This window comes from Nycticebus coucang, chromosome 3 (genome assembly GCF_027406575.1).
Source record: "Nycticebus coucang isolate mNycCou1 chromosome 3, mNycCou1.pri, whole genome shotgun sequence".
Classification (NCBI taxonomy): Eukaryota; Metazoa; Chordata; class Mammalia; order Primates; family Lorisidae; genus Nycticebus; species Nycticebus coucang.
The window spans coordinates 46675772-46694972 of record NC_069782.1 but is presented as its reverse complement, the minus strand read 5'-3'; the positions used below and the strand labels follow the sequence as shown (position 1 = coordinate 46694972).

The 19201-nt window shown below is 38.3% G+C and overlaps 1 protein-coding gene across 3 annotated transcripts in view; it reads left to right on the top strand.

Annotated features, from left to right (window-relative positions):
• The window catches only part of GLIPR1 (GLI pathogenesis related 1), a 36798-nt gene that overhangs the window by 10951 nt on the left and 6646 nt on the right, over positions 1-19201 (top strand). For 2 of the 3 annotated variants that reach the window (XM_053584449.1, XM_053584450.1), the window contains 4 exons: positions 3715-4021; positions 5638-5883; positions 10549-10661; positions 16790-16875. In XM_053584449.1, the coding sequence (XP_053440424.1) occupies positions 3848-4021; positions 5638-5883; positions 10549-10661; positions 16790-16875 (619 nt within the window). In that variant the 5' untranslated portion in view covers positions 3715-3847. The remainder of the gene's footprint in view (positions 1-3714; positions 4022-5637; positions 5884-10548; positions 10662-16789; positions 16876-19201) is intronic. The other variant, XM_053584451.1, reaches the window with a different exon arrangement.

Sequence of the window (19201 nt, the reverse complement as noted above, 5' to 3'; positions counted from 1 at the left end):
CACGCAGTGGGATTGAGGTTAGGCAAAGGCTGTGTTTCCCTCTCCCACAGCCTCAGTACTCGACCAGAGGCTGCAGTGTCCTGGACAAATTCTACCAAATGCTTCACTGTTCATCAGCAAACAGTTATAAAAACAGTCCTGCTCTCTGCCCTTAGATATTTTCTCCAACCACAAGCTGTACAAGAAGTTCGATCAACAGACGTTCTAAATTTAAGACCAGAGCCTTGGTGTCAGGGCAGGTGACAGGGTCTCTCGTGAAACAGCAGTTCCTGTGAACGCCTCGTCATTGGGATTAGAGAGCTACACCTGTGCTTGATTCACACAGTGGCAGGAGGGCGTATTCAGTTTTAGACGAGCCATCCATCTTGAACGTTACTCACTTTGGCAGTGAAAATTATTCTCCAGCACACCCCAGTCTAATGAACACACTCTCTGGTGTCAATTTCCGTAACTATATCTCAAGTACCAAGACTATCTCTGGGGTGTTGGTTTCTGATTAGAGTACTTTAGCACTAAAGGCCTGCCCAACTTGTACAGACTCACATACATAAACAGGATGATTCCAAGTTAAAGTATTACCACACAGATAATCTAGCAGTGATGTGTGTGTGGTCCTTTCCCTTTTTTTATTAATTCAATTTTGTATTAAATCATAAATATATAGATTTATGGGGTACAATGTGATGATTTGATGTACAATGTGGAATGCTTAAATGAAACCGATTAACTTAACCATCACCTCACTTACTTATTTTTTTGTGATAAAACATTTATCATCTACTCTTGGTTGTTGTGAAATGTATCCTTGCATTGTGCACACTGGGCGAGGGCCCACCAAATGCCTCCCTCCTCCCTCCACTCACTCTCCCACCTCCCCCCACTCACTCTCCCACCTCCCCTTCCCTCCTTCTTGCTGGACTATATTTGTGTTTTATCAGTCGTATAAATGTGTAAGTTATTACATATTGGATTAACAAATTGTGGTATATGTGCACCCTGGAATACTATTCATCCATAAAAAGATGGATGGAGACTTTACGTCTTTTATGTTTACATGGACGAAGCTGGAACATATTCTTCTAAGTAAAGTATCTCAAGAATGGAAAAAAAATACCCAATACTCAATACTGTTAAGAAACCAATACGTAATCACTTACACATTCATACAAATGGGTCCTTCACCTTTTTCCCTCCTCATCTTCTATCCCCCACTCACAGGCCCAATAGTCTAGGTAATGGGAGATTTAAACAGATATGGTGAGATTATAGAGAATTCTACATCATTTTTCCCCCAGAAATAAAAAGAAAGCTCATCATGTACCTAAACGGTGTGTTCAGAATAGTACAACGAGGGTGAGATTTTTCCATACACCATACATAGTTATCTTATATACACAAACGATTGCTTCTTGTAAGTACTTTAATAAAACATTCCAGGACAGAGAGACATATCCCATCATGCAACACTAACCACAATTAATACTTGAATTACCAATATCCCTTTAGTCTTTATCTATGCACAGGTGTATCAGGCTGTGTATGTGTGTGAATTTGTGCATGGTTTTAAAGATGCCATGGCTCTCCAAAACAAAAATAGTTTGTTAATTTTCTGATTCTGAACCATAGCATATGTTCACTATAAAAAATATTTGGACAATACATCAAGGAATAAAAAGAAGGTTTAAAAATCTCCTTCAGCAATAAGTACTGAAATCAAATCTCTTCCTTAATACATGTAGATACCGAGCAAGGAAGCCAGGGCACAGACCCACAGTCAGGCGCAGAAAACCCACAGCCAGGTGTGAGCCTTCTGAGAAGTAGGCTGCTTGCGTGCGAGTACCTCCAGGTAAAACTTCCTGGTATTGCAGAAATATATCATGAATTGAGAAGTTTGAGAGTTGGGATTCTTAAGAAGTTACATTGCTCTGCATAAGGTAAAAATCACTCCTGTGATGACAGACTTTCCCTTCTGCTGTTGATTTTCAGAAAATTAAAGAAAAATTGATAATTCATTTTAATACCAAGAAAATATTACTTATTCTTGAGAGTTATATGTACTGTACTTATGTATGTATAACAGACAGTGCTTAAGAAACCAGAAAGCATCACTGAGTTTGCTTGCTTGTGAGGTCTCATTTATCCTCCCCTTGTCGTCCACACTCAGACGGTCTAGCTCACAAGGACGCAGAAGAAGATGGAAAGCAGGGCCAGGTACCCCCTCAAACAGGAGGGAGGTCTCACTGCTGTTGTCACCACTTTGATTGAAAAATTGTCTCTGAGCCCCAGAGAAGATGCTTATTTTGGATCAATGTCTTGTAAAGAGGTGCTCATAGAAATGAGGAAGCCTGGACAAAATTTAAAATTACATATGAGAATTTTGTAAGGTTATTCACATTGGTGACAATAGTGACTCTGTCTTATGGTTCTGTAACGTTTCTTTACTTTTTAAGAGTTTTCATTAGAAATATCTTCCCCCACCCCATTCCATTTTCTATCTCTCTTATTAAAGGTATTTTCTAGAACCAAATCACATCCCATCCACAGCTAAATTCCTCCAATAAACTCCTGTCACCTTGGTGATAAAATCCAAAGCACTCTTAGAATCTGGACATTCTCCCTGACCTCTCAGCTCTCTCGGCCACTGTCACAAAAGCACGAGTTGGATTCTGAAGTCCATGAGACCAGGCCTCATTCTTCCCACCAGCCGTCATCGGTACTCAAAGACCCTGTCTGCACCGGAAGATACATGCAGTCTTTCTTGCTCGGTTCTTGCCGTGGCACCAGCCCTCTCCACTCCCTTCATCTCTCCAGCCCCTTGTCGCTTAATCAACACCTAACAGACTCTCACCTCAGCTAGATGGCACCAGCTGCATCTGGGAGGCCATCTGTGTCCTTTCCAGTATGAGCTGAGCACCGTCTCCTGATCCTTACCGTCCCGTCCTTCTTATCCCCAGATCTCCACCAGCCCCTGTTGTTACTACCTTTGTTTACCCCCACCTCCCAGCTCCGAAGTCCTTGAGCACAGTGACTGTGTTTGTATCACTATGACGCTGAGTCCCTAGAGTAGGAATTTAGTGTGTGTTGAACTAGTGTATCAGCTGGCTCATGTGATCCCCCCACCCCCAGTCTCTGTGATGAAACAGGTAAAAAAGGTCCCGTGAGCTTCATTTAGTAAAAGGACGGCTGAGACTTAGAGGGTTTGCTAGGTCTCATAGTTAGTTACGAACAGAACTTAAACCAGCCTGAATCTGGAGCCAGTGCTCTCCCTACTATTCAGTTCTTCAGTCTCCCCACCACCTCTCTGGTGCCTCCACACTCTGCTCTCACCACGATGAACGAATTCTAGGTCAAGATTATGATGGTAACCGGATATTCTAAGCACTGTGTGCTGGTATGACTCTTACAGAAAAACAAAATTCTTAAAAGCATTTTTCAGGTATTTATGAAAGTAAGAGATATGTTTTAATTTAGCCATCACAACCTCTGTTAAAAATTGAGGACTGTTATTTCTGGAAACTCTAGAATTTTCTTTGGAAATATCCCCCAACTTAGAAGGAAATCTGACACAGCCTCTTAAGAATCTGTGTTGCAATAGGTGTTGTGTCCCCGAAACCGCTGAAAAGACTGTGGTTAAGAATACAAAACGAGCTGCAAACCATATATGGAGAAACCCATATCTTGAAACTTGTGATGAACTCATGTTCTGCTTTCCAGTCTCTGCAAAGCAGAAGCCGGCTGTGCCTTGCAGAGCTGCCAGCTGTGAACTGAGAGAGGCAAGCACACTCACGCCGAGACTGCAGGGCTCTGGGGAGCGGCCTCCCGAGCCTCCACGCCAGACACACTGAGCATGCGAGCAGCTCTCGCCACAGCAGCCTGGGTGGTTTCCTTCGTCTCTAGTTATTCATATACAACAAAAACTTTGCCAGATATTGAAAATGAAGATTTCATCAAAGACTGTGTCAAGATGCATAACAAGTTCCGATCAGAAGTGAATCCAACAGCCAGTGATATGCTGTACATGGTAAGGAAAATAGCAATATTGAGGGCATGAATGAATAGCTAATATGTATTGACTTTGGGGTTAAATCCTAGGTAATCTGGAATGATCTTTCTTTTTTTAAGAGACAGAATCTAACTTTATCATCCTCAGTAGAGTGCTGTGGCATCACAGCTCACAGCAACCTCCAACTCCTGGGTATAGGTGATTCTCTTGCCTCAGCCTCCCGAGTAGCTGGGACTACAGGTGCCTGCCACAACGCCCGGCTATTTTTTTGTTGCAGTTTGGCCAGAGGTCTGGTTTGAACCCACCGCCCTCGCTATGTGGGGCCAGCACCCTACCCGCTGAGCCACAGGTGCCACCCGTTATGATCTTTTGTATATGATTAATGTGTGCAAAAAACCTTGACAATCTATAATCAAAACACACCCAGTTTAGTCCTGTCTCCTCAAGGCCCATCAGCAGCGAGCTTTATGCACATTTCACTTCTCTTTCTGGGTACTTCCTTTTCTCTGGCCATACATAGATCTTTTTTAGGTCATTCTCTTCCCTGTTATTCATATGGTTTGTTTGTTTTTGTTTTTCTGATTTCTAAGTTTCCTCCTGTTGCCAGCACAGTACTGACTGGCCCAGGAGGGCAGCATGGCACTTGGGGAAAGGATAGGGTTTTGATTCAGTGAGGGTTGGGTTTGAATCTCGGATCTGTGGCTTTGAGGGGATTTGACCCTATCTGAACTTCTTAGGATATGGGTGGTTGTTGTTATTATATAAATCATGTGAAACAACACACTGATTTGTACACAATTGGCCTTCAAAGGCCGGGTATGGTGGCTCACACCTATAATTCTAGCACTCTGGGAGGCCAACGGGTGAATTGCCTGAGCCCACAGGTTCAAGATCAGCCTGAGCAAGAGTAAGACCCCATCTCTAAAAAATAACCAGGCATTGTGGTGGGGGCCTGTAGTCCCAGCTACTTGGGAGGCTGAGGCAAGATAATTGCTTGAGCCCAACCAAGACTTTGAGGTTTCTGTGAGCTATGATGCCACCACACTCTACAAAGGTGACAAAGTGAGACTCTGTCTCAAATAAAAAAAATAATAATAATGCAGTGGCTTACACCTGTAATCCTAGCACTCTGGGAGGCCAAGCTGGCTGGATTGCCTAAACTCATAGGTTCAAGACCAGCCTGAGTCAGAGCAAGATCTCATCTCTAAAAATAATCGGGCATTGTGGCAGGCGCCTGCAGTCCCAGCTACTTGGGAGGCTGAGGCAAGAAAATTGCTTGAGCCAAGAGTTTAAGATTGCTGTGAGCTATGATGCCGTGGCACTCTACCAAGGGCAACAAAGTAAGGCTGTCTCCAAAATAATAATAATAATAATGATTGGTCTTCAGTGAAATGGTGGTTGGTTTCCCTTGCCTAGATTCTAAATTCCATGAAACTAGATTGTCATGTTTCCTTGTATCCCGAGTCAGTGTTTGAAGACTGTATTTGTGGAGGACCCATACGCAGTGATCCCTTCTGGGTTGTCATCACACATCATTTTCCATTCAACTTCACACTCTGCTCGCTCCAGTTATGTTTGGGGTAACAGTTTATATTCTTGACTTCCCCTCCATTGTTTAATATTTATTTTTACAGACTTGGGACCCCCAACTAGCACAAATTGCAAAAGCATGGACAAAACATTGTCGTTTCCAGCATAATGAACAGCTGAAGCCACCCCACAAGCTGCACCCAAACTTTACTTCACTGGGAGAAAACATCTGGACTGGGTCACTATCCATCTTTTCTGTGTCTTCAGCCATCACAGACTGGTACAACGAAGTCAAACACTACGACTTCAAGACTCGGAGATGCAGTAACGTCTGTGGCCATTACACTCAGGTGAGTATCTGCCCTGTATTTTCTTGAAACTATCTTTTCAAGGATGAGGAGAAAATTGGAATCTGGGGTTAAGAAAATATATTGTAAACTCCTGTGAATATAATGGAGAAGGGGCTATGGGCTTAATTTAAAAATAACAAATGAAACAGTCTCTAATACCTGAGAAAAGAGTGCTTAAAGGATTTGGACTAAGTACATAAAACACAGTGTTTTTCAACCTTTTTTTTTTTTTTATCTCATGGCACACCTGAACTTATAGTTAAACTTCCACAGCACATATAAATTATATTGATCAAAAAAGAGAGTAAAAACAAAAAACCGACTGTGCTTTGAACTTCTTTAAAAAATTAATAACCTTCAAAAATTGTCACAATACACCTAAGATCCTCTCTGTGGCATAGCTTTTGAGAATCACTGAAAACAGGACGTATGTGAGACCCAATGATACAGACATTCTTTAAAACCTCAATTGAAAATCTGTGCGCTGGGCACTGTGCTGCCACAGGGAGGGGAAAAGTCTTCAGCTCTGGTCCCAGTGGAGAAGCTGACATGTAAACTCATACAAACTACCCTGAGGTGATGCTTTTTTCTTTTTCTTTTTTTTTTTTTTTTGTCCGGAGCTGGGTTTCAACCCACCACCTCCAGTATATGGGGCCAGCACCCTACTCCTTTGAGCCACAGGCACTGCCCTACCCTGAGGCTATTCTGTCCCCCAAATCCACATTATTAGTCCCAGTGGCCATAGTTAGAGCCTCCTATGTTTTTACTTAAGTCTTTAGATGCTGACATCCTATCCTGGAAACACTTTGATTACTTTTTTCCCTGCTATCCTTATTAAACCAAGAACTAAGGGTATTTAATCAATATTTGGCTTTCATGTACACAAATCTGTTGAAATGAGGTATGAATGCAAAACCATTTCTAACAAGGTAGTTACATCAAAATATTAGGTAGTTTTAAAGAAGAACATGTTGTTAGGAAATCTCTCAATTTTGGTCAGTTTTATAAAGCCTCTGGTGTCATTGGTGGTATTTTAAGTAAACCAAATTTGGCAAAGTTGTAGGAGATTATTATGAAGAGAGAGAGGACTGAGTAAAAATTTTCATCTCAAAATTATTGTAAGCCAAAGAGGGGCTATCACATAGTCTTTAGGATTATTCTCTTTTTTAGAAACAGAAATAGTTTCTCCTGAATTTATTACATAAACCAACAATCTTGGTTTATTTCTACAAACAAATTTGACGAGAGTAAATTCTCTAGTTTCCAGCAAGACCTAGGGAATAAGAATGCTAAATCTAGATTGCCTAGAGGGGGTACTTTGTACAATCATGCATTGCGGTGGTTAAATATCCCTAAATAATCATCAGTTTGTGGGTGCCTATTTTCATTTATTCAGATAGTGTTTAAACTTCTAACCTGGGCCAAGTACCAGTGATATCTTAGTCCATAGTCTTTGGAAAACAGAGCCTGAGATGATAGTTTATGAGATACCCCTTTACTGTGGTCTAATCTCAGAGAAGTAAGACTGAGGAGAAGTAGGGGATAAGGCAGGGAAGCAGGGATATAGCCAGGAATATTCCCTGCACCCTGGAATTGACCTTCTTCCTTGACATATGTATTACAGTGCATGGTTGGTGCAATTCAGAGACACTGACAAAGTGCCACATCAGAAAAGAGGACAGAGCAATTTTATTTGGTTAGAGCACTGTTTTTCAACCCTTTTCTCTCATGGCACATGGGAACCAATAGTTAAATATCCACAGCACACTTAGATTATGTTGATCCAAAAAAAAAAAAAGAGAGAGAGTAAAAAAGAAAGAATATACTTACTATGCTTTGAACTTCTTTCAAAAATAATTTAATTAATAATCTTTAAAATTTTTCGCTGCACACCCAAGATCCTCTCAGGGATCACCAGCATGCTGTGGCACGCTGGCTGAAAATCAGTGAGTTAAAGGGAAGTGCAAAGCTTCACACAGCAGAAGGCAGCTGGATTTGTGAGAAACTGAGTCAGAGTTTGTCAAATGAAAAGGAAAGGGAAGAGAATTCCAAGTGAAATGAGCAAGGTGCAGAAAGCACGCGGTGTGTGCACAAGAGCCTGGTGCTTCAGGAGAGCCGCAAGTAGCTGAGCGCACCAAACATAAAAAGCTGGGAAGGCTGTGACACTGACAACAACACACACAAGTTAAGACACTCCATGCTTGTGATTCCAGGGAGCCTGATCAAGAGCAGAAAATGAGAGTTTATATCATACATGCCTAAGATGTCACAGATGCCCTCCCCAAATTAACTGAGCTTACCTGGAAAATCCCTTACACGTAGAGGGGGAAAAAGAGGTCTAATATGTTGGACATGAGAAAACTCATTTTCTAAAGTCCAGTTCCATGCATGCAGATACGTCTGTCAAAACCTAAGTCGAGCAATCCTAACTTTTTCTTTATAAAACAACACTAGATTTTACCCCACTTCAAAAGATGGTCTTTCATCATGGAGAGAATGTTCAGGAAATAGACAGCAGCAGCAACCACATTTTGAATGACCATGGATTTATCTTTCTGTATTGAAGACTTTACTTGATTCTCATCACAAATCAATAAGAGAAGTGCTGATATCCACAGGGGCATAAACAGATAACCTCAGAGAGATTAGGAAGTGGTTTCCTCAAGGTCATTTAGCTAGTGAGAAAGAATTCAGATATCAGATATGTTGTAAGGCTTAGATAATATATAATGCATGTGAATTACCTAACAAAGTACTAGTACTGAGTAGGCAAACTTCTGTGACTGGTTTTCAAGTAATCATTATGGAAGAAGCATGTGATAGGTTAAAGACGCCCTATTTTCATCTTTGTAAACCTGGGTAGGGGATTCACGAGTAGTCAATTGCTAGACAGTTTTAAATTCAGGCTGGGAAATTACCTTAAGTGGATCTATAATCTCCTAGTTTATCCGAAACTCCTATTGAAAAATAAAGCTATTTGCAGCTTTCGGCTGATGATGGGCAATTGCACAAAATCAAGAAATATAATAGATTCAGATACTTTAGGTATTCATAAAAGGTATGCTATTTCTTGACGTGTTAGTTCAACACTTTAGCTTTGTCTTCACTAGAGACAGGTGTTAAGGATGAACTTTTGTACATTACCATAGAAGATCAATCAAATTATATATCCTGCTGATGAGAATTATATATCCTCCTTCAGCTCCTGAAGTTTGGGAATAGCTCCACTAAAGTATCTGGCTGGGGCAGCAGATTACTTGGGTTGGATGGTGCTAAGACTTCCCACTAGATGGCAATATTGATCTCACTTTAGTTTTTATCTCCATCCTCCAACTCTACTCTCTTGAAATTTTTATTTTCACATTCTCATAGGACCAATGGACATAGAATGTGTTTCACAATGACTGAAGCAGGTATCATTGTATGTCACAAGGTCTCCTTACTCCTAATCATGAACCAGATGGGCTGAGCATTGAAAAGGGAGAGATGGTGGGAAGGGACTGTTAGCATAGAAGGGAGACATGTCCCTCCCTTTGGGTCCCCCAGATGCAACGCTTTTGTTGGAAACATATAGAGAGTGGGTTCTAGTTCTGGAGGACTGGTTAAAGGAGAGAATACTTAGATAGCCTCTTCCTTAGGGCATGGGTGTCATCACAATGCTTCATGGCCAGGCAGAACTGGCCAAGTCCCAATCTTCTCACCCTTAAAAATGGGAGCAATAACACCTATGTTGAGTTGTTATGAGAAATAAACATAACATAATATGTTTACCATATTAAAATAAATTAAAACAAATCATACAAAGTAATCTGGTTGATAAAATACACAGAGTATTACAATTTTTAAAAAGGAAGGAAACCATTGTTAAGAGAATGAAACATGAACATTTGCTAAGTGCTTCGCATATAATAAAACTTCCAAATAAGCCTATGGAGTTTGCATTGTTATCCTCATTTAACAGATTAGGAAGCTAAGGCCAAGGTCACACAGCAAGCAAGATACCTGAACTTAGGCTTTGTAGCTTCAGAGCCCATGAGTTTAACTAAGAACCAGTATGTCCATAAGCTTTTATTTTATTTGTTAATTTATTCATTTATTCATTTAATTCATTTATTTTATTTTATTTTTTGAGACTGTCTCACTTTGTTGTCCTGGGTAGAATGTTGTGGCATCATAGCTCATGGCAACCTCAAACTATCCTCTTGCCTCATCCTCCCAAGTAACTGGGACTACAGGCACCTGCCACAAGTCTGGCTATTTTTAGAAACAGGAGTCTTGCTGTTGCTCAAGCTGGTCTTGAACTCCCAAGCTCAAGTGATCTACCCACCTCGGCCTCCCAGAGTGCTGGGATTACAGGCGTTGAGCCATGGCACCAGGCCTGTTCATAAAGCTTTTAAAAAGAGACCAGCTTGAATGGATATTGCATGTAATACATCCACCTAATAAACATTACACAGCAATAAAAACGAATGATTACTACTAAATATGACACATGAATGGCTCTCCAATGCTGCGCTAAGGGAAAGAAGCCAGATTCAAAAAGCTACATTTAAAGCGATTCCATTTGTAAAATATTCTGGAAAAGACAAAGCTATAGGCTTATCATACCTAAATGTTCAGTTTACTGTTTCTCTCTCTCTGTTAAAAATCATTCTTTCCTTTCAGGTTGTTTGGGCAGCTAGTTACAAAGTTGGCTGTGCAGTACAATTTTGCTCTAGAGTTTCTGGCTTTGACAGTCTTTCCAATGGAGCACATTTTATATGCAACTACGGACCAGCGTAAGTGCCTGAATCAATCTCTTTCCAAAAAAAAAAAAAAAAAGATTGAGACAAGAATCTCACTTTGTCACCATCCATAGAGGGCCATGGTGTCACAGGTCATAGCAACCTCAAACTCCTGGGCCTAAGTGATCCTTTTGCCTCAGCCTCCCAAGTAGCTGAGACTATGGATACCCACCACAACACACCACTATTTTTAGAGATGAGGTCTTGCTTTGGCTCAAGCTGGTCTCGAACTCATGAACTCAGGAAATTCACCTGCCTCAGCCTCCCAGAGTGCTAGGATTACAGGCCTTAAAAAAAAATTTTATTTTATAAGTATTTATCCTCATTATTGAAAATCTGGATAATAAAATATGAAGAAGAAAATTAATATAACCCTTAATTTCTCTGTCCAGAGATCTACTTTACTGATAAGATGGTACATTTGTCTGTGTGTATGTGTGTGTACACCCTTACATATACTATATAAATAAAGTTTTTTTTTTAAGAATAGCAGACTGGTTAGGTACAGTGGCTCACACCTGTGATCTTAGCACTTTGGGAGGCCAAGGCAAGAGGATTGGTTAAGACCAGGAGTTTCAGTTCAGCTGAGCAAGAGCAAAACTCAATCCATAAAAAAAATAGAAAAATTAGGCGGATGTGGTGGTGGGCACCTGTAATCCCCACTGCTTGGGAGGCTGAGGCAGGAGGATCTTTTGAACCCAGGAGTTTGAGGTTGCAGTGAGTTATGACAATGTAACTATATCCTAGTCAGGGTATAAGAGTGAGACCATGCCTCAAAAAAAAAAAAAAAATAGTAAGACTAAAATGTTTGTCAGGAATTTAAGCTAATTGAATATGGCATTAACAGAACAAAATGGAAACATTGATGTTACTTAATATTTACTGGTTTATTAAAAACTTGGCAGTGTTTATGCAAATATCACACCAAAAAGATCTATGAGTATACATTTCATTTATCAGTTTATGTAACTTATTTTATTTACTTTTTAACAGTTCTGTTACTAAAATTTGTACAGTTTTCCCCCTTGGGGAGCCAGAGAAGATGTGGGATCCCTCTCCCATTTCCTTTAATCTTGTATATGTGTGCTTGGGCGACAGTAACAGATTTAGAAAGCTGCAGCCATTCTAGAAATACACATTTTCTATTTTTTAACCTAGATTATATTGTAAACATTTCTCACGTTATTAAAATTTTAAAGATAATTTTAATAATTACAAAAACAGTGAGAGATATGTTTGTATAATGTTTACAGTATGCCAAGCACTGTTTAAGTGCCCCACAATATGTTACCTTATTTAATCTCCATAAAATGTTTATAAGTCCTGTTATCCCTGTTTTGCAAATGAGAAAAGTGAGGCACGTATAAGATGAGTCATCCCTTACCCCAGTTCCAGCTGTAGTGAATATCATCGCAGACTTTGATCTGGCCGTCTGGCTTCACAATCTATATTCTTGATGGTAATAGAACAGTTCATCCTTTGAAAAATTTTAGATTGATTTGCCTTTGATGCATGATGAGCAACTTTATATAAAAACCTTGAGTAACTTGTATTTCCCTATAATTACTAGAAGTGGTACTGATACAGAAAGAGTGAGCCCATTTTTAAAATTTCTAAATGCATGTTGCTGAATTATCCTCCACTATCATATCAATTTATACTTCTTCATCAGTAATGTATATTACACATTTTTGGTATTTTTTAATTTAATAGAAAATGGTATTTAATTTGTTCTCTTTTGCATTTCTTTGATTACTAGTGATTAAAAATTTTTTTCACGTAACTGTTTATTCACATTCTTTTGAATCATGTGGTCTGGTCATTTTTCTTTTTATTAATTTTCAATTTTTTATTGATCATAATATACATAATTTCAGGGTACATGTGATAATTTAACACATTCATATAATTTGTAAAGACTAAATAGTGTACTTGGGACATTCATCACCTTAAATATTCACCTTTTCTTTACCCTAAAGTCATTGAAATTCTAGTCTTCTAACTATTTTGAAATGTACAATAGGTTATTATAAACTATACTCACCCTACTGATCTATTCAACACTATGTCTTATTTCTTTTATCAAACCACCTAGCTGTACCGATTAATCAACTGTTCTTCATACCTCCCTCCCTTCTACCCTCTCTGTCTCCGGTAACCACCATTCCAGTCCGTATCTTCCTTAGATACAGTTTTTACTCCTCCATATCAGTGAGAACATAGGACATTTGTCCTTCTGTGTTTGGCTTGTTTTATTTAACTTAACAGCCTCCAGTTCCATCCATGGTGCCACAGATGACAGGATTTCATTCTTTCTTAAGGGTGAACAATAGTCCATTGTGCATATAGACCACACTTTCTTTATCCATTCATCCATTGATGGGCACTTAGGTTGATTTCATATTTTGGTTATTGTGGATAATAATAAACTTCAATAAACCTGGGAGTGCAGATGAATTGTCAATAAATGGATTTCTTTCTTTCGGATGTATACACAGTAATGGAAATGCTGGACCATATGGCAGTTATATTTTTAGTTTCTTGAGGAACCTCCATAATGTTCCCCATAGCGTCTATACTAATTTACATTCCCATCAACTGCCCCTTTCTCTGCATTCTCTTTTGGATAAAAGTTATTTTACCTGGGGTAAGATGATATCTCATTACAGCTTTGATTTGTCCTTCTTTGATGATTAGTGATGTTGAACTTTTTTCATATACCTGTTGCCAATTTGCATGACTTCTTTTGAGAAATGTCTGTTAAGAAGTTTTGCCCATTTCAACTGGATTGTCCATTTTTCTGCACTTAAGTTTTTTGAACTCCTTTTATATTCTGGTTACTGACTCCTTGTCAGATGGTTAGTTGACAAGTGTCTTCTCCCGTTCCAGGGATCGCCTCTTCATTATATTGTTTCCTTTGCTATGCAGAAGCTTTCTGGGTTCTTCTTGTTATTGATTTCTCATTGTATTCTGTTGTGGTCAGAAAAGATACTTGTGATTTCTACCTTTTTTGAACTTGATCAGACTTATTTTGTGGTCTAACATATGGTCTATTCTGGAGAATGTCTTATATGCTGTATAAAAGAATGTGTGTCCTGTAGCAGTTGGGTGAAAAGTTCTGCAAATACCAGTTAGGGTTATGAGGCATAGTGTATATTTGAATATTGATATTTCTTTGTTGATTTCCTGTCTATACGATCTGTTCATATCTATGAGAGGGGTGTTATGGTCCCCTCCACTGTTGTAGTCTGTCTCTCCCTGCAGATGTGTTAATGTTTGCTTTATTTACTTGGGATTCTCCAGATGCCTACGACTCTCTTTTGTGCATGACTAAGCAAGGCTATGGTAACAGAATGTTATTCAGGGTGGAGGAAAGGATTATTACATAGCACAGAAGAGGAAACAACCTTGACTGCAAGATACTAAGCACACGACCTGGTGTGCCTTGGCCACCACTGCGTAGGACCCTTATTCATATTTATTGTTTTCTTTAAAGATCTGTCTTCTCTCTTCCCCCAGGATCCCAAAGCCCCAACCCTCTTATCCGTCTGGCTACAAAGGGAAACACTAAAACATTCTGTTGCATTGTTGGGCAGAATACTTTAATGAGTCCCATTTAGACAAATCCAGCCCTTTTTAATAGTATGTTTCTTTCTCCTATGTTTCTTTCTCCGAGATAAATTCTACCATTTCCTTAGAACTTGCAACTGCTTTGGTAGTTAGCTTATTTTTAAGTAGGAATTTTAATTCCCTCTCCTTCGTAGTTTAGAATGCATAATTAAAGAAAGAAGTATCGTAATTGATTTTATTGAAACCATTCTATTCTCTGGTTCCAGCGATTGCCTCTTCATTATATTGTTTCTTTTGCTGTGTGGAAGCTTTGTGGGTTCCTCTTGTTACTGATTTCTAGCTGTATTCCATTGTGGTCCTCAACCACTTAAGTATTTTTAACAATGAAACAAGCTTTTATTTATTTTTTTATTGTTATTGTTGGAGAATGAAACAAGCTTTTAAACAATGAAAAATATTCCAATGATTAATGTCTATTTTGGACATCTTTTGTGATTGCTATCAAAATTTCTACTATATTTTACTGACTTTTTCCAAGTGCTTAGTAATCATCAGCTATTAGTCATATCATATCTTTAATATAAAAATAAACTGTACTTTAAACATTTCCCCATGTCTTCTTGCTACTTATTTATTGTAAGCATGGGGTAAATTTAATTTTCTAAAGATACATAAATTAATTTGGAGCCAAATGAGATCAGAACATATATTTGGGGTTGGAAATGAGTCATTATTATAAAACTGTGTCTCTAAAGGGAGAGGACTTAACTTTGGAGGTAAATGGATAGTTTTGGAAAGAGGAGGCTGTATGAATCAGATTACAAAAAAGGTTATATTTTTATTTTCACTAACTTCTACTGAAAATAACATTTCCTTTCATTGTGAAGACAACAATCATGGTCATATTAGCAATAATTAATAATAACTAATAATATTGTTAATAACTGAATTAGCAATATCTTTATCTTTGTAAATATCACTAACATTTTCTTATCATATTCCAGTTGCTACAGAGATATCAAAACTTATGGTCATTACTACTGTGTAATGGTTATTACTACCGTGAAATTAGTAGCCCCTGGCTAGATCTTATTTAGTAGTTAATAGATAAAATGGTATAACTATATCACAAATCTTTTAAAAATATTTTGATAACTATTTCAACTTACTTGGTTTCCTTTATAATCCTATGCATTTTATGTTATTCATTTAAAAACAAACTACTTTGAGAAAGAATTCATAGGCTTCAGCAGACAGACAAAAGTTACCATGACACAAAAAAGTTAAGAACTTCTTTCCAAAAGCGGCGTTCCAAAAAACATCAGTGAAATGGCAATTTCATTGAGATAAATGCGCAGTTTCTTGCCATAACTATCTGAAGGTATTTATGGGGCTGTAAAATGTCAGACTATCACTCCACTTTCCAGTCTGTGATCTTGGTCAAATACTTTGCACCTCAGCATCAGTCTATAGGAGGGGGAGAAATAAGCAATAAAACCTTCATAAGGTTGCTGTGAAGATAATTCCATTCAAGGATATTTAGAACAATGACTTGCACACGGTAAGCACTCAGCAACTATTAGCTATTAGTCATATTACATCTTCTTTTCTTTTCTTTTTTTTTGAGACAGGGCCTTGCGCTGTCTCCCAGGGTAGAGTGCAGTGGCGTCATCATAGATCATAGCTCATTGTAACCTCAAATCCCCAGGCTCAAGCAATCCTCCTCCCTCAGCCACATGAGTAGCTGGGACTACAGGTACGCACCACCATGCATGGCTGATATTTTGTTTGGAGGAGAGACAGGATCTTGCTCTTGCTCCGCTGGTCTCAAACTCTTGACCTCAAGCAATGGTCTCGCCTCAACCTCCCAGAGTGCTGGGATTACAGGCATGAGCCACCGCAACCAGCCATATCACATCTTTTATATAAAAACAAATTGTACTTTAAAAATTTCCCCATCTCACTTGTTATTTATTTACTTTTTTGGACAGCACTTACCCCCTAGCTTCTTCTGTCCAGTAAAAACTATGGAGGATTTGGTAGACCAAGGAGAGTAAATGCAGGTCATCATCTCTAAGACGTACAAGTTTTTGAACGGCAGTAATCGTATACAGGGTGTCCGGAAAGTTTGTGTGCAACTTAAAATAGTTTAACATAGTACGTTGCACACAAACTTTCTGTCCCCCTGTATGTCAGAGGGTAAAAAGAGGGAGCATTTTCCTCTATCAGACAATTCTAGGTTCCCCCTGACTCTGACATGTATAAATTGTGATCTGGGACATGTTACTAATGCCTGACATACTCAATTTCCTTATCTGTAAAACAGAAATAAAAAAATCCCTCCATGAGATGACATAGACTAAAACATAGGCTCATAGACAAAGGTAGATAGAGTGACCTCTGCAAAAACCTTTCCATTTCTGCTTTCCTCTCTTCACTTCTATTTAAATCCTCTGAATCTCTGGACTTTCAAATATTATTCTTTTAATGTAGTTAAGGATTCATAGTGGTTTCCGATAAAAAATCCCTAATACACAGTGTTAACCTTTCAGAGGGAACTACCCCACATGGCCGTATAAGACAGGAGCCCTGTGCAGTGCCTGCCCCAAGAATGACAAGTGCTTGGACAATCTCTGTGGTGAGTAAAAGAAATAATATAACCATAAAACAATGTAATAGAAAATCTTGTAACTTTCTACAGAATTAAGAATGTGATCTTTTTTTTTAATATACTAATAGTCATTTTCAAGGAAATTGGCATAAATAACAAACCAATGATTACTGATCTATGAATAAATATATGATTAATATTAATTTGAGAAAGCAAATCACATCTTTTGTCTTTTATTTTAAAAATATTAGTGAAGTACAAATGTTTTATACAAAGCTATTAGCTGGCATCACTGTAATAGTCAGTGTCCATTGTATCTGTTAGGTGGATTTTTTTGCCTCCTCCATCTTGATTTCCAGAGACTTTTATTTCTCTCTATGCCCATGTGACTTTTGGGGCAGATACCCTGAGTGGGATTGCTACACTGAATTATCCTTTATTTCTTTGAGGAATCTCCATACTGTTTTCCATAGAAGTTGTACTTACTTGCAGTCCCACAAAGTGTGTAAGTGGGACTTACTCTGCATCCATGCCAGCATCTATTGTTTTCTGACTTTTTAAATCAGACCCATTCTGACAAGGTGAAGGTAATATCTCATTGTAGTTTTAATTTATATTTCCCTTATGATTAGAGATGTTGAGCATTTGTACATGTTTGTTGGCCATTTATCTATCTTCTTTTGAAAAACATCTGTTCGTGTCTTGTGACCACTTTTTAATGGGGTTATTTGTTTTTTCCTTGCTGATTTGAGTTCTTTGTAGAGTTTTGATATTAGCCCTTCATCAGATCTATAGTTTGTCAATATTTTCTTCAATTCTGTAGGCTCTGTTTCCTCTGTTATTTCCTTTGCTGGGCAGAATCTTTTTATTTTAATCAAGTATGATTTATTTTTGTTGTTTCTGTAATTGCCTTTGGGCTCTTAGTCAAAAATTCTTTACCTTATTCTAATATAGAAGGTCTATAATATTTTTCTAAATTTTCTTTTAGAAAATTTTCTTCTAGAATTTTTATGCCAAAAGATAGAGGTCCTTTTTCTTTCTTCTGCATGTAGCTATTCAGTTTCCTCAGCACCATTTATTGAATAGGGCTTGCTTTCCCCAGTGTATGTTGTTATTTGCTTTATTAAACATCAGTTGGTTGTAGGTAGATGGTTTTACATCCATTTCACTTCTGGTCCTTTGCCCTGTGTCTCTATGTTTTTACCAACACCATACTATTTTGGTTACCATAGCCTTTACCTTCTACTACAATTTAAAGTCTGGTAATGTGATATTTCCAGATTTGTTCTTTTTGCTTAAGATTGCTTTTGCTATTCAGAATCTTTCGCAGTTCCAAATGAAACATGAAATTATCTTTTCTACATCTGTGAAATATATTTGTATATTGATTGGAATTGCATTGAATTTGTATGTCACTTTGGGCAATATGGATATTGTAACCATGTAAATCTACCAATCCAGGAGTATGATATGATTTTCCTTATGTTGGTGCCATCTCCGATTTCATTTCTTAGTCTTTGTTAGTTCTCCTTGTAAAGATCTTTACCCTCCTGGGCCAAGTATCTTCCTAAGTATTTTATTTTCTTGATAGCAACTGTGAATGGTATTGAGTTTTTTGTTTGAGTCTCAGCTTAATTGTTACTGGCATATAGAAATGCTACCGATTTGTGTAAATTGATTTTTTTAACTTGAGACTTTACTAAATTTATTTATCAATTCCAGGAGTCTCTTGGGGGAGTTTCTGGGATTTTCTAGATACAAGATCATATGTTCAGCAAGTGATAGTTTGACCCCCTCTTTCTCCATTTGGATACACTATATTTCCTTTTCTTGTCTGATCGCTATGGCCAGGACATCCAACAGTGTGTTGAATAGTTGTGGTGACCGTAGATGCCCTTGTCACATTTCAATTCTCAGGAGGAGTGTTTCTTATCTTCAGTATGATGTTGGCTGTGGGTTTGTCATAGATAGCCTTTATAATTTTGAGATACAAGATCTGAAAATTAAGTTTGCAAACTTGGCACCACATACTTACATTGGCCACACTGTACAAACCACTCAGAAAGGTTTAATAACCTGGGTGTATCAGTGTCTCTCAGTTGTGTTCCTGTCCATATGTGGCAGCATCTTACTGCTGAGTGGTGTTCATTATCGTTGTTGCGTATTTTTCTGAGCTGTATGAAATGAAAATGTTGGAGTTTAAATTAGAGTAACAAACAAACATTTGTAAATTTCTTGTTAAACTTAGCAAGAGTGAAGTGAAATCGGGGATGTAGTGGTCCAAGTTTATGGGGATAATGCCATGAAGAAAAATACAGTGTACAAATGAATTAAACATTTTTTCTGAGGGGAG